The sequence below is a fragment of the Dendropsophus ebraccatus genome, chromosome 3, assembly GCF_027789765.1.
Source record: "Dendropsophus ebraccatus isolate aDenEbr1 chromosome 3, aDenEbr1.pat, whole genome shotgun sequence".
Taxonomy (NCBI): Eukaryota; Metazoa; Chordata; class Amphibia; order Anura; family Hylidae; genus Dendropsophus; species Dendropsophus ebraccatus.
In genome coordinates this window covers 232,501-249,502 of record NC_091456.1, presented here as the reverse complement: position 1 = coordinate 249,502, position 17,002 = coordinate 232,501, and the positions used below count along the sequence as shown (strand labels likewise).

The window sequence follows — 17,002 nt, the reverse complement described above, 5'->3', positions numbered from 1 at the left end:
CCCGTGTACAGATCTCCATGTTGTTCTCTATGACTCCCGTGTATAGATCTCCATGTTGTTCTCTATGACTCCCGTGTATAGACCTCCGTGTTGTCCGTTGTTTGCACCCTTCCTGGTGGTCGGGCTGGGTGGCGGTATTACAATGCTGGATGCTGCTCTTTTCTCTGTGCTCAGCACTTGTGAGTCCCTGCGGTCGGCTCTCCCGCTCTATTTGTAGCTCTGGAGAATGGAGCTTTGCATTATGCTGGGGATATTAATAGAGCATTGTCACCAGAGGGAGATCAGATTCCTGTAATACAATACACTGCAGCTTACCCGAGCCCTGCAGGGTGTATACACTATATCCATCCATCCACATACATACATACATCATCCATACATCATCCATCCACACATACATACATCCATACATCATCCATCCATCCACACACACATACACACATACAGACATCATCCATCCATCCATACACACATCCATGCATAATCCATACATCCATACATCATCCATCCATCCACACATATATACATACATCATCCATCCACACATACATACACACATCATCCATCCACACATACACACATCATCCACACACACATACACGCATCCATCATACACACACACACATACACGCATCCATCATACACACACACATACACGCATCCATCATCCACACACACACATCCATCATACACACACACATCCATCATACACAGACACATACACACATCCATCATCCACACACACACATCCATCATCCACACACACACACATCCATCATACACACACACACACATACACACATCCATCATCCATACACACATCCATCATACACACACACACACACCCATCATCCACACACATACACACACATCCATCATACACACATACACACACACACACATCCATCCATCACACACACATCCATCACACACACATCCATCCATCATCCACACACACACACACATCCACCACACACACACACATCCATCATCCACACACACATACACACACATCCATCATCCACACACATACACACATCCATCATCCACACACACACATCCATCATACACACACACACACACATCCATCATCCACACACATACACACACATCCATCATGCACACACATACACACACATCCATCATGCACACACACATACACACACATCCATCATCCACACACACACACACACATCCATCATCCACACAAACATACGCACACATCCATCATCCACACACATACACACACATCCATCATACACACACATCCATCATACACACACACACACACATCCATCATACACACACATCCATCATACACACACACACACATCCATCATACACACACACACACATCCATCATACACACACACACATCCATCATACACACACACATACATCATACACACACACACACACACATCCATCATCCACACACACACACCCATCATCCACACACACACACACCCATCATCCACACACACACACACATCCATCATCCACACACACATACACACACACACACACATCCATCATCCACACACACATACACACACACACACATCCATCATCCACACACACATACACACACACACACATCCATCATCCACACACACACATCCATCATCCACACACACACACATCCATCATACACACATACACACATCCATCATACACACACACACACACATCCATCATACACACACACACATCCATCACACACACACACACATCCATCATACACACACATACACATCCATCATACACACACATACACATCCATCATACACACACACACACACACACACACACATCCATCATAAACACACACACACACATCCATCACGCACACACACACACACACACACACATCCATCATCCACACACACATACACACACACACACACATCCATCATCCACACACACACACACACACACACATCCATCATCCACACACACACATCCATCATACACACACACACACACACACACACACATCCATCATCCACACACACACATCCATCATACACACATACACACACATCCATCATACACACATACACACACATCCATCATACACACACACACACATCCATCATACACACACACACACACACATCCATCATACACACACACACACACACACACACATCCATCATACACACACACACACACACATCCATCACACACACACACACACACACCCATCATCCACACACATCCATCATCCACACACACACATCCATCATACACACACACACACACACACACACACACACACACATCCATCATCCACACACACACATCCATCATACACACATACACACACATCCATCATACACACATACACACACATCCATCATACACACACACACATCCATCATACACACACACACACACATCCATCATACACACACACACACACACACACACATCCATCATACACACACACACACACACATCCATCACACACACACACATCCATCATACACACACATACACATCCATCATACACACACACACACACACACACATCCATCATACACACACACACACATCCATCACACACACACACGCACACATCCATCATCCACACACACACACGCTCACGCACACACGCACACTCTCTGACACACAAGGCTTCTATCTCTCCTCTGATGATTGTGTATACACCCTGTCTACACCCCTCCTGTAATGTGGATATACCGTATACACCCCTCCTGTAATGTGGATATACCGTATACACCCCTCCTGTAACGTGTATATATACCGTATACACCCCTCCTGTAATGTGTATATATACCGTATACACCCCTCCTTTAATGTGTGTATATATACCGTATACACCCCTCCAGTAATGTGTGTATATATACCGTATACACCCCTCCTGTAATGTGTATATACCGTATACACCCCTCCTGTAATGTGTATATACCGTATACACCCCTCCTGTAATGTGTATATACCGTATACACCCCTCCTGTAATGTGTATATATACCGTATACACCCCTCCTGTAATGTGTGTGTGTATATATATATACTGTATACACCCCTCCTGTAATGTGGATATACCGTATACACCCCTCCTGTAATGTGTATATACCGTATACACCCCTCCTGTAATGTGTATATACCGTATACACCCCTACTGTAATGTGTGTATATATACCGTATACACCCCTCCTGTAATGTGTGTATATATACCGTATACACCCCTACTGTAATGTGGATATACCGTATACACCCCTCCTGTAATGTGGATATACCGTATACACCCCTCCTGTAATGTGGATATACCGTATACACCCCTCCTGTAATGTGGATATACCGTATACACCCCTCCTGTAATGTGGATATACCGTATACACCCCTACTGTAATGTGTGTGTGTGTGTGTGTATATATACCGTATACACCCCTCCAGTAATGTGTGTATATATACCGTATACACCCCTCCAGTAATGTGTATATATACCGTATACACCCCTCCTGTAATGTGTATATATACCGTATACACCCCTCCTGTAATGTGTATATATACCGTATACACCCCTCCTGTAATGTGTGTATACCGTATACACCCCTCCTGTAATGTGTGTGTGTGTGTGTGTGTGTGTATATATACCGTATACACCCCTACTGTAATGTGGATATACCGTATACACCCCTACTGTAATGTGGATATACCGTATACACCCCTACTGTAATGTGGATATACCGTATACACCCCTCCTGTAATGTGGATATACCGTATACACCCCTCCTGTAATGTGTATATATACCGTATACACCCCTCCTGAAATGTGTGTATATATACCGTATACACCCCTCCTGTAATGTGTATATATACCGTATACACCCCTCCTGTAATGTGTATATATACCGTATACACCCCTCCTGTAATGTGTATATATACCGTATACACCCCTCCTGTAATGTTTATATACCATATACACCCCTACTGTAATGTGTATATATACCGTATACACGCCTACTGTAATGTGTATATATACCGTATACACACCTACTGTAATGTGTATATATACCGTATACACACCTCCTGTAATGTGTGTGTATATATACCGTATACACCCCTCCTGTAATGTGTATATATACCGTATACACCCCTCCTGTAATGTGGATATACCGTATACACCCCTACTGTAATGTGGATATACCGTATACACCCCTACTGTAATGTGGATATACCGTATACACCCCTACTGTAATGTGTGTGTGTATATACCGTATACACCCCTCCTGTAATGTGTATATATACCGTATACACCCCTCCTGTAATGTGTATATATACCGTATACACCCCTTCTGTAATGTGTATATATACCGTATACACCCCTCCTGTAATGTGTGTATATACCGTATACACCCCTCCAGTAATGTGTGTATATATACCGTATACACCCCTACTGTAATGTGTGTATATATACCGTATACACCCCTACTGTAATGTGTGTGTGTATATATACCGTATACACCCCTACTGTAATGTGTGTGTATATATACCGTATACACCGCTCCAGTAATGTGTGTATATATACCGTATACACCCCTCCAGTAATGTGTGTATATATACCGTATACACCCCTCCTGTAATGTGTATATACCGTATACACCCCTCCTGTAATGTGTATATACCGTATACACCCCTCCTGTAATGTGTATATACCGTATACACCCCTCCAGTAATGTGTGTGTATATATACCGTATACACCCCTCCAGTAATGTGTGTATATATACCGTATACACCCCTCCAGTAATGTGTGTATATATACCCTATACACCCCTCCAGTAATGTGTGTATATATACCCTATACACCCCTCCAGTAATGTGTGTATATATACCCTATACACCCCTCCAGTAATGTGTGTGTATATATACCGTATACACCCCTCCAGTAATGTGTGTATATATACCGTATACACCCCTCCAGTAATGTGTGTATATATACCCTATACACCCCTCCAGTAATGTGTGTATATATACCCTATACACCCCTCCAGTAATGTGTGTATATATACCCTATACACCCCTCCAGTAATGTGTGTGTGTATATATACCCTATACACCCCTCCAGTAATGTGTGGATATATATCGTATACACCCCTCCTGTAATGTGGATATATACTGTATACACCCCTCCTGTAATGTGTGTATACCGTATACACCCCTTCTGTAATGTGGATATACCGTATACACCCCTCCAGTAATGTGTATATATACCGTATACAGTACAGTTGTCAGTGTCCGGAGCAGCATCGGTCCTGTAGTGTATATGGCGGTACAGTTGTCAGTGTCCGGAGCAGCTGCGGTCCTGTAGTGTATATGGCGGTACAGTTGTCAGTGTCCGGAGCTGCGGCGGTCCTGCAGTGTATATGGCGGTACAGTTGTCAGTGTCCGGAGCAGCGGCGGTCCTGTAGTGTATATGGCGGTACAGTTGGCAGTGTGCGGAGCAGCGGCGGTCCTGTAGTGTATATGGCGGTACAGTTGGCAGTGTGCGGAGCAGCGGCGGTCCTGTAGTGTATATGGCGGTACAGTTGGCAGTGTGCGGAGCAGTGGCGGTCCTGTAGTGTATATGGCGGTACAGTTGTCAGTGTCCGGAGCAGCGGCGGTCCTGTAGTGTATATGGCGGTACAGTTGTCAGTGTCCGGAGCAGTGGCGGTCCTGTAGTGTATATGGCGGTACAGTTGGCAGTGTGCGGAGCAGTGGCGGTCCTGTAGTGTATATGGCGGTACAGTTGGCAGTGTGCGGAGCAGTGGCGGTCCTGTAGTGTATATGGCGGTACAGTTGGCAGTGTCCGGAGCAGTGGCGGTCCTGTAGTGTATATGGCGGTACAGTTGTCAGTGTCCGGAGCAGTGGCGGTCCTGCAGCGGCGTAGAGGTCAGGATCTGTAGATAATCTCCTGGCTCCGGGTCACATCAGCTGCAGATCCTTCTGGCGTCCTGAATTGTATACATACTGTGAGGGTTGTGGCGTCCGGAGGGCGGACAGGACTCGGTCAGGGTACGACATCTCCCCTGGGGCCGCTACTCAGCGTTTTGCAATCTTCCCACGTGCTGAGTGTGCAGGATGCGGCTTCCAGCAGCTTCTATCACACTAGTGACCTCACACCAAGCTTACACTATACTCACACCCTCTGTCTTATCAGGAGGAAAGTGCCAGAGACTTGTAATATACTTCCATGTAGAAACCTCCAGTCTTCCTGTACTTCTCAGCTGCTGTATGTCCTGCAGGAAGTGGTGTATTCTCTCCAGTCTGACACAGTGCTCTCTGCTGCCACCTCTGTCCATGTCAGGAACTGCCCAGAGCAGCAGCAAATCCCCATAGAAAACCTCTCCTGTTCTAATGGCCTTTAGAGAGTCCTCTGTGTACGAGGTATATAGCTATGTACTCAGCCCCTAAGGTGCATTCTAGGGTCCTTTATATCCGGCTTTCTATATAGCAGGCCTGACCATCAATGTCTTATAGGTATAAATAGCACAAATCCTCCGCACAGCTGCCTTTCCCAGGACTGTGATGGGACAAATGGATGAACAAAGTCCTCACATCCGCTGCCGAGTGATTGATAGAGACACTCCGACAGACCAAAAATACCCTGCGGACGTTCAATAGATGGACCGGGGTTAATGGAGACTTCTGTAGTATAACACCTATATGATGTAACAAATATATAATATAACTCATATATAATATCACATAATATATCACATATATATAACATAATATATCACATATATAACACAAAGATCTCATATAATATATCACATACATACGTATATATCACATATAATAATCACATATATAACATATATCACATATAATAATATATCACATATATAACACATAATATATCACATATATAACACAAATATCTCATATAATAATATATCACATACATACGTATATATCACATATAATAATCACATATATAACATATATCACATATAGGGTATATTCACACGGGGGGGCTGGCAGTTCCCATACACTACATACTTGCTGCGGTCTAAACGACCGCAGCGAGTATGTAATTCTGCCGCCCTTAACCCCTTCTACTCCCGCCCGGCTCCCCCGCTGTAAGCATACATTACCTGTCCTTGCTGCACGGGTCCGGCGTCCTGCTCTCCCGCCCGGCCAATCAGTGGCTGCGGCTGGGCGACACACTAATTGGCCGGACAGGAGAGCAGGACGCCGGACCCGTGCAGCAAGGGCAGGTAATGTATGCTTACAGCAGGGGAGCCGGGCGGGAGTAGAAGGGGTTAAGGGCGGTATAATTACATACTCGCTGCGGTCGTTTAGACCGCAGCAAGTATGTAGTGTATGGGAACTGCCAGGACCTGCCGGGCTCGCAGCGAGAATCTTGCTGCGAGCCCGCCCGTGTGAATATACCCATAATAATATATCACATATATAACGCATATATAATATCACATATATAACAAATATCACATATAATAATATATCACATATATTAATCACATATATAACATATATCATATATAATAATATACTGTATAACATACACACACACATAGATATATATATATATATATATATATATATATATATCTATCACATATAATAATCACATAAATAACATATATCACATATATATGTGATTTATTATTATATGTGATATATGTGATATTTGTGTTATATATGTGATTTATTATTATAACACATATATTATATGTGATATATTATGTGATATGTTATATATGTGATATATTATATGTTAGATATTGTGATATTATATATGTGATGTATTATGTGATATCTGTTATAATATGTGAGATTATGTGATATTGTATATGTGAAGTATTATTATGTGATATGTGTTATATATGTGATACTAGAAAATGTACCCGGCGCTGCCCGGGTATAAAGTGTCAGTGTGTTAATTAGATTTGTTCTAAGGTGCCCAGGAGGCCAAGCTAAAGGTATTGTTTCATCTGAGTTAATCAGTGGAGTTAGTGTATACCTGTAGTGCATAGTTGGAGGGGTTCTGTATACCCACAATGTATAGCTTTTAGGGGTCTCGCATATCTTTAGTGCATAGTTGGGGGGGGCTGTATACCTATAGTGTATATTTGGGGGGGGGGGGTCCTGTATACCTGTAGTGTGTAGTTGGGGGGGGCTGTATACCTGTAGTGTATAGTTGGGAGAGGTCCTGTATACCTGCAGTGTACAGTTGGTGAAGGTCCTGTATACCTGTACTGTATAGTTCGGGGGTCCTGTATACATGTAATGTATAGTTGGTGGAGGTCCTGTATACCTGTAGTATATAGTTGGTGCTGGATACCTGTAGTGTATAATTGGTGGAGGTCTTGTATACCTGTAGTGAATAGTTTCAGGGTCCTGTATAACTATAGTATAGAGTTGGTGGAGGTCCTGTATACCTGTAGTGTATAGTTTGGGGTCCTATATACCTGTAGTATATAGCTGGTGGAGTTCCTGTATACCTGTAGTATATTTGGGGTCCTGTATACTTGTAGTATAGAGTTGGTGAAGGTGCTGTATACCTGTATTATAGAGTTGGTGTAGGTCCTGTATACTTGTAGTGTATAGTTTTGAGGTCCTGTATACCTGTAGTGTATAGTTTGGGGTCCTATATACCTGTAGTATATAGTTGGTGCTGTATACCTGTAATGTATAGTTGGTGGAGGTCTTGTATACCTGTAGTTTATAGTTTGAGGGTCCTGGATACCTGTAGTGTATAATTGGTGGAGGTCTTGTATACCTGTAGTATATAGTTCGGGGGTCCTGTATACCTGTAGTGAATAGTTTGAGGGTCCTGTATAACTATAGTATAGAGTTCGTGGAGGTCCTGTATACCTGTAGTGTATAGTTTGTATAGTCCTATATACCTGTAGCAAATAGCTGGTGGAGTTCCTGTATACCTGTAGTATATTTGGGGTCCTGTATACTTGTAGTATAGAGTTAGTGAAGGTGCTGTATACCTGTAGTATATAGTTGGTGGAGTTCCTGTATACCTGTAGTGTATAGTTTTGGGGTCCTGTATACCTGTAGTGTATAGTTTGGGGTCCTGTATACCTGTAGTATATAGTCGGTGGAGGTCCTGTATACCTGAAGTATATAGTTGGTGGAGGTCCTGTATACCTGTAGTGTATAATTTTGGGGTCCTTTATACCTGTAGTGTAAAGATTGGGGTCCTGTATACCTGTAGTTTATAGTTTTGTGGAGGTCCCGTGCACCTGTAGTGTATAGTTTTGGGGTCCTGAAAACCTGTAGTGTCCTGTATACCTGCAGGGTTGTATTTACCCGTGTCACAGTGTGTCGGTATTGGTCATGTCTGGTATGGTGATGCTATCCAGTCACAGTATGGCGGTATTGGTCAGGTCTGGTATGGCGGTGTTATCCACTCACGGTAAGGTGGTATTGGTCAGGTCTGGTATAGCGGTGTTATCCAGTCACAGTATGGCAGTATTGGTCAGGTCTCATATGATGGTGTTATCCAGTCACAGTATGGCGGTATTGATCAGGTCTGGTATGGCAGTGTTATCCAGTCACAGTATGGCGGTATTGGTCAGATCTGGTATGACAGTGTTATCCAGCACAGTATGGCGGTATTGGTCAGGTCTTGTATGGCAGTGTTATCCAGCCACAGTATGGCGGTATTGGTCAGGTCTGGTATGACAGTGTTATCCAGCACAGTATAGCAGTATTGATTAGGTCTGGTGTGGCGGTGTTATCCATTCGCAGTATGGCGGTATTGGTCAGGTCTGATATGACAGTGTTATCCAGTCACAGTATGGCGGTATTGGTCAGGTCTGGTGTGGCAATGTTACCCAGTTACAGTTTGGTATACTTGTAGTGCCCTGTATATACATGTACTGTATAGATGGAGTAGGGGGTCCTGTATATACATGTACTGTATAGATGGAGTAGGGGGTCCTGTATATACATGTACTGTATAGATGGAGTAGGGGGCCCTGTATACTTGTACTGTATAGATGGAGTAGGGGGTCCTGTATATACATGTACTGTATAGATGGAGTAGGGGGTCCTGTATACATGTACTGTATAGATGGAGTAGGGGGTGCTGTATATACATGTACTGTATAGATGGAGTAGGGGGTCCTGTATACATGTACTGTATAGATGGAGTAGGGGGTCCTGTATATACATGTACTGTATAGATGGAGTAGGGGGTCCTGTATATACATGTACTGTATAGATGGAGTAGGGGGCCCTGTATACTTGTACTGTATAGATGGAGTAGGGGGTCCTGTATATACATGTACTGTATAGATGGAGTAGGGGGTCCTGTATATACATGTACTGTATAGATGGAGTAGGGGGTGCTGTATATACATGTACTGTATAGATGGAGTAGGGGGTCCTGTATACATGTACTGTATAGATGGAGTAGGGGGTCCTGTATATACATGTACTGTATAGATGGAGTAGGGGGTCCTGTATATACATGTACTGTATAGATGGAGTAGGGGGTCCTGTATATACATGTACTGTATAGATGGAGTAGGAGGTCCTGTATATACATGTACTGTATAGGTGGAGTAGGGGGTCCTGTATACATGTACTGTATAGGTGGAGTAGGGGGTCCTGTATACATGTACTGTATAGATGGAGTAGGGGGTCCTGTATATACATGTACTGTATAGATGGAGTAGGGGGTCCTGTATATACATGTACTGTATAGATGGAGTAGGTGGTCCTGGAGTAGGTGGTCCTGTATATACATGTACTGTATAGATGGAGTAGGGGGCCCTGTATATACATGTACTGTATAGATGGAGTAGGGGGTCCTGTATACATGTACTGTATAGATGGAGTAGGGGGTCCTGTATACATGTACTGTATAGATGGAGTAGGGGGTCCTGTATATACATGTACTGTATAGATGGAGTAGGGGGTCCTGTATATACATGTACTGTATAGATGGAGTAGGGGGCCCTGTATACTTGTACTGTATAGATGGAGTAGGGGGTCCTGTATATACATGTACTGTATAGATGGAGTAGGGGGTCCTGTATATACATGTACTGTATAGATGGAGTAGGGGGCCCTGTATACTTGTACTGTATAGATGGAGTAGGGGGTCCTGTATATACATGTACTGTATAGATGGAGTAGGGGGTCCTGTATATACATGTACTGTATAGATGGAGTAGGGGGTGCTGTATATTCATGTACTGTATAGATGGAGTAGGGGGTCCTGTATACATGTACTGTATAGTTGGAGTAGGGGGCCCTTTATATACATGTACTGTATGGATGGAGTAGGGGGCCCTGTATATATATGTACTGTATAGATGGAGTAGGGGGTCCTGTGTACATGTACTGTATAGATGGATTAGGGGGTCCTGTATATACATGTACTGTATAGACGGAGTAGGTGGTCCTGTATACATGTACTGTATAGATGGAGTAGGGGGTCCTGTATACATGTACTGTATAGATGGAGTAGGGGGTCCTGTATACATGTACTGTATAGATGGAGTAGGGGGTCCTGTATATACATGTACTGTATAGATGGAGTAGGGGGTCCTGTATATACATGTACTGTATAGATGGAGTAGGGGGTCCTGTATATACATGTACTGTATAGATGGAGTAGGAGGTCCTGTATATACATGTACTGTATAGGTGGAGTAGGAGGTCCTGTATATACATGTACTGTATAGGTGGAGTAGGGGGTCCTGTATACATGTACTGTATAGGTGGAGTAGGGGGTCCTGTATACATGTACTGTATAGATGGAGTAGGGGGTCCTGTATATACATGTACTGTATAGATGGAGTAGGGGGTCCTGTATATACATGTACTGTATAGATGGAGTAGGGGGCCCTGTATATACATGTACTGTATAGATGGAGTAGGGGGTCCTGTATACATGTAATGTATAGATGGAGTAGGGGGTCCTGTATACATGTACTGTATAGATGGAGTAGGGGGTCCTGTATACATGTACTGTATAGATGGAGTAGGGGGTCCTGTATACATGTACTGTATAGATGGAGTAGGGGGTCCTGTATACATGTACTGTATAGATGGAGTAGGGGGTCCTGTATACCTGTACTGTATAGATGGAGTAGGAGGTCCTGTATACATGTACTGTATAGATGGAGTAGGGGGTCCTGTATATACATGTACTGTATAGATGGAGTAGGGGGTCCTGTATATACATGTACTGTATAGATGGAGAAGGGGGTCCTGTATACATGTACTGTATAGATGGAGTAGGGGGTCCTGTATATACATGTACTGTATAGATGGAGTAGGGGGTCCTGTATATACATGTACTGTATAGATGGAGTAGGGGGTCCTGTATATACATGTACTGTATAGATGGAGTAGGGGGTCCTGTATATACATATACTGTATAGATGGAGTAGGGGGTCCTGTATACATGTACTGTATAGATGGAGTAGGGGGTCCTGTATACCTGTATTGTATAGATGGAGTAGGGGGTCCTGTATACATGTATTGTATAGATGGAGTAGGGGGTCCTGTATATACATGTACTTTATAGATGGAGTAGGGGGTCCTGTATATACATGTACTGTATAGATGGAGTAGGGGGTCCTGTATATACATGTACTGTATAGATGGAGTAGGGGGCCCTGTATATACATGTACTGTATAGATGGAGTAGGGGGCCCTGTATATACATGTACTGTATAGATGGAGTAGGGGGTCCTGTATACATGTCCTGTATAGATGGAGTAGGGGGTCCTGTATATACATGTACTGTATAGATGGAGTAGGGGGTCCTGTATATACATGTACTGTATAGATGGAGTAGGGGGTCCTGTATATACATGTACTGTATAGATGGAGTAGGGGGTCCTGTTGTATATACATGTACTGTATAGATGGAGTAGGGGGTCCTGTATACCTGTACTGTATAGATGGAGTAGGAGGTCCTGTATACATGTACTGTATAGATGGAGTAGGAGGTCCTGTATACATGTACTGTATAGATGGAGTAGGAGGTCCTGTATACATGTACTGTATAGATGGAGTAGGGGGCCCTGTATATACATGTACTGTATGGATGGAGTAGGGGGTCCTGCATATACATGTACTGTATAGATGGAGTAGGGGGTCCTGTATATACATGTACTGTATAGATGGAGTAGGGGGTCCTGTATACATGTACTGTATAGATGGAGTAGGGGGTCCTGTATACATGTACTGTATAGATGGAGTAGGGGGTCCTGTATATACATGTACTGTATAGATGGAGTAGGGGGTCCTGTATACCTGTACTGTATAGCTGGAGTAGGGGGTCTACCAGTTATTACTGTGGATGTTGTGAGGCAGCTTCCCTAGCAACCATTGCTCCCTGTGAAAATGAAAGCAGTAATCCTATTGGTTGCTAAGGCTCCAACTGCCGTGTCTGCTGCAGCTAATTATATCACCTGTGTTTGCAGTGAGAAGATTTTCCCATTCATCTCTATGGGGCGCCTCTCTTTCCCCTCCCCCTCCCCTCCTGTACATCTGGCGGGGACGGGACCTTCGCAATAACCTTCCCGGGCACCCAATGTATCTGTGTGCCAAATTTGGGGTCAAACGGTCCAGGCGTTTGGAAATCTATAGAGGACAGACGGACATTGATTTTTATGATATAGATATTATTATGTGATATATGTGTTATATATGTGATATATTATTATGTGATATAACACATATATATTACATATACAACACCTATTTTATGTCACACATATATAATATAGATAACACATTTATAACGAAACACATATCACATGTATAATCTAAGACATGTAATAATACTTATTTAATGCATATATATGACATATAATAATATATCACATATGTAATACATATATAACAGGTATAATATAACATATATAATCAAACACATATATAATATATCACATATACATATAACCAGATAACTGCTATGGTAACCAGATAACCGATATGGTAGGGATAAGAGGTAGGGGTAAAGGGTTGGGGTAGGTGTAAAGGGTAGCTGTAGGTGTAAGAGGTTTGGGTAAAGGGTAGGGGTAGGTGTAAGGGGTAGCTGAAGGTGTAAGAGGTAGGGGTAGGTGTAAGAGGTAGGGGTAGGTGTAAGAGGTAGGGGTAGGTGTAAGAGGTAGGGGTAGGTGTAAGAGGTAGGGGTAGGTGTAAGGGGTAGCTGAAGGTGTAAGAGGTAGGGGTAGGTGTAAGAGGTAGGGGTAGGTGTAAGAGGTAGGGGTAGGTGTAAGAGGTAGGGGTAGGTGTAAGAGGTAGGGGTAGGTGTAAGAGGTAGGGGTAGCTGAAGGTGTAAGAGGTAGGTGTAGGTGTAAGGGGGGGCTGAAGGTGTAAGGGATAGCTGAAGGTGTAAGAGGTAGGGGTAGGTGTAAGGGGTAGGGGTAGGTGTAAGGGGTAGCTGAAGGTGTAAGGGGTAGGGGTAGGTGTAAGGGGTAGGGGTAGGTGTAAGGGGTAGCTGAAGGTGTAAGAGGTAGGGGTAGGTGTAAGGGGTAGCTGAAGGTGTAAGGGGTAGCTGAAGGTGTAAGGGGTAGGGGTAGGTGTAATGGGTAGGGGTAGGTGTAAGGGGTAGCTGAAGGTGTAAGAGGTAGGGGTAGGTGTAAGGGGTAGGGGTAGGTGTAAGGGGTAGCTGAAGGTGTAAGGGGTAGCTGAAGGTGTAAGTGGTAGGGTTAGGTGTAAGGGGTAGGGGTAGGTGTAAGAGGTAGGGGTAGGTGTAAGGGGTAGCTGAAGGTGTAAGGGGTAGGGGTAGGTGTAAGGGGTAGCTGAAGGTGTAAGAGGTAGCTGAAGGTGTAAGGGGTAGGTGTAAGGGGTAGGGGTAGGTGTAAGGGGTAGCTGAAGGTGCAGATTTGCCGCTGAGTTTTCCCGCTCTGCCATGTTCCCATATTTCGGTATATTCTTGGCATTTGTATTTTTCTGGTGAGACGGGTTTCGCTTGTTCGTTTTCGTCAGGGCTGTAGCGGCACAATTGCCAGCCCTGGTCGGCTAAGCTGTTACTGTAGTGGTCTATCCTCTCATTGAGGTGACTGGAAGCCTAGCTGCAGTACCCGCTCCTGTCTGCTCCCAGCTCTGTTATACTGTATGGGGGCAGGGGGACCCTTACCAATCTCATATTCACCAATAAGGTGTGAGTGTGCGCCCCCTGTAATAGTGAGCGCCACCTGTCCTCACCTTCTGTATATCACGGTGGGAAGTAATATCCTCTTTCTCCTTTCTTCCTGTAGGAACCATTTGAAGATGGTTTTGCTAATGGAGAAGAAGGAACACCAACAGGAGATGCTGTGACCAACCATGTCGCTGACGGCAAAGGAGTGGTGAAATTTGGCTGGATCAAAGGAGTATTGGTGAGTCCTGACGGGGGTGTCGGTGGGCCCTGACGGGGGTGTCGGTGGGCCCTGACGGGGGTGTCGGTGGGCCCTGACGGGGGTGTCGGTGGGCCCTGACGGGGGTGTCGGTGGGCCCTGACGGGGGTGTCGGTGGGCCCTGACGGCCTCCAGGTGTCACGGGACCCGGGTGACATAGTTTTATGGATCTTGTTTGTGGAGGGATGAGGATAATCCTGGACACCAGGGGGCAGTATACAGCTTCTAGTATATACAGTAGGTAACGTCCTCTTTTCTTCCCTGCTTGTATCCTAGGTACGATGCATGCTGAATATTTGGGGGGTGATGCTGTTCATCCGATTGTCCTGGATTGTTGGCCATGCCGGAATCGGTAGGTTTTTTTTCTACCTCTTGAACACTTTGTGTTTGCTGCTTTATCGGTATGTAACAGTATGAGATATATATATATCGGTATGTAACGGTATGATATATTTGTATCGGTATGTAGCGGTATGATATATATATATATATATATATATATATATATATAATCGGTATGTAGCGGTATGATGTATATATCAGTATGTAGCGTTATGATATATATATCGGTATGTAGCATTATGATATATATCAGTATATAGCGGTGTGTGTGTGCGCATATATATATATATATATATATATATATATTATATATATAATATATTATAAGAAAAATGGACCCGGCGCTGCCCGGGTATAAAGTGTCAGGGTGGCAAATCTATACCCTTGTTTTTTTTGTTATTTTTTTCATTTAAAGAGAACCAATCACCTAAATATAACTGTCCCTATTATGACAGTACATCAATCCCTAAGTCTATTCATGAAGATACAGACTGCCTTTGCAGTCTGTATCTTTATACTTTACCTGATCCTCTGTTCCCTGGCTGTTCCGGTGAGCGCCGCCATCTTGATGACGTCACTTGCGTTCCAGCTGTGCGTTCCAGCGTGACGTCATCAAGATGGCGGCGCCGCCGGAACAGCCAGGGAACAGAGGATCTGGTAAAGTATAAAGATACAGACTGCAAAGGCAGTCTGTATCTTCATAGATAGACTTCATGAGGATACAGACTGCATTTGCAGTCTGTAGCTTTATACTTTACCTATCCTCTGCTTCAGTGCCGCAAGGCCGGGCACCGCCATCTTGATTACGGGCCTTGCGTTCCACCGCTGGAACGCAAGTGACGTCATCAAGATGGCGCCGCCGGCCTTGCTGCACCGAAGAAGAGGATTAGGTAAAGTATAAAGATACAGACTGCAGAGGCAGTCTGTATCTTCATAAATAGATTAGAGAAGAGGGACTTTAGATAATACACAGCGATCTTGCGCTGTATAGCGCGAGATCACTGTGTGTTAACAGAGCGGCAGGCAAAGGATCATGGGAACCTTTCCTGCCACTCTGCATGACGGGAGTTTCCTGTCTCGCGCCGGCTCTTTTGAAAAGAGCCGGCTCGAGACAGGAAAGTAAAAAGGGAATAATTCAAAAACGTGACAATAAAAATAATTAATTATATTTGCAAATGTCAATTAAATTATGATTTGCATCTAATTAAGGAATAAATTTTTTTTAACTTTCGTCCATGATTGGTTCTCTTTAAGGAGAAATCGCCAGAAGCCCTATATACACTATATACCCCGACAGCT

General features: G+C 43.9%; 1 protein-coding gene across 1 annotated transcript in view; it reads left to right on the top strand.

Moving 5' to 3' along the window:
* SLC12A2 (solute carrier family 12 member 2) overlaps window positions 1-17,002 on the top strand; it is a 183,794-nt gene that overhangs the window by 36,221 nt on the left and 130,571 nt on the right. The window contains exons 3-4 of the mRNA XM_069960696.1: window positions 15,224-15,343; window positions 15,638-15,713. Coding sequence (XP_069816797.1) covers window positions 15,224-15,343; window positions 15,638-15,713 — 196 coding nt within the window. The remainder of the gene's footprint in view (window positions 1-15,223; window positions 15,344-15,637; window positions 15,714-17,002) is intronic.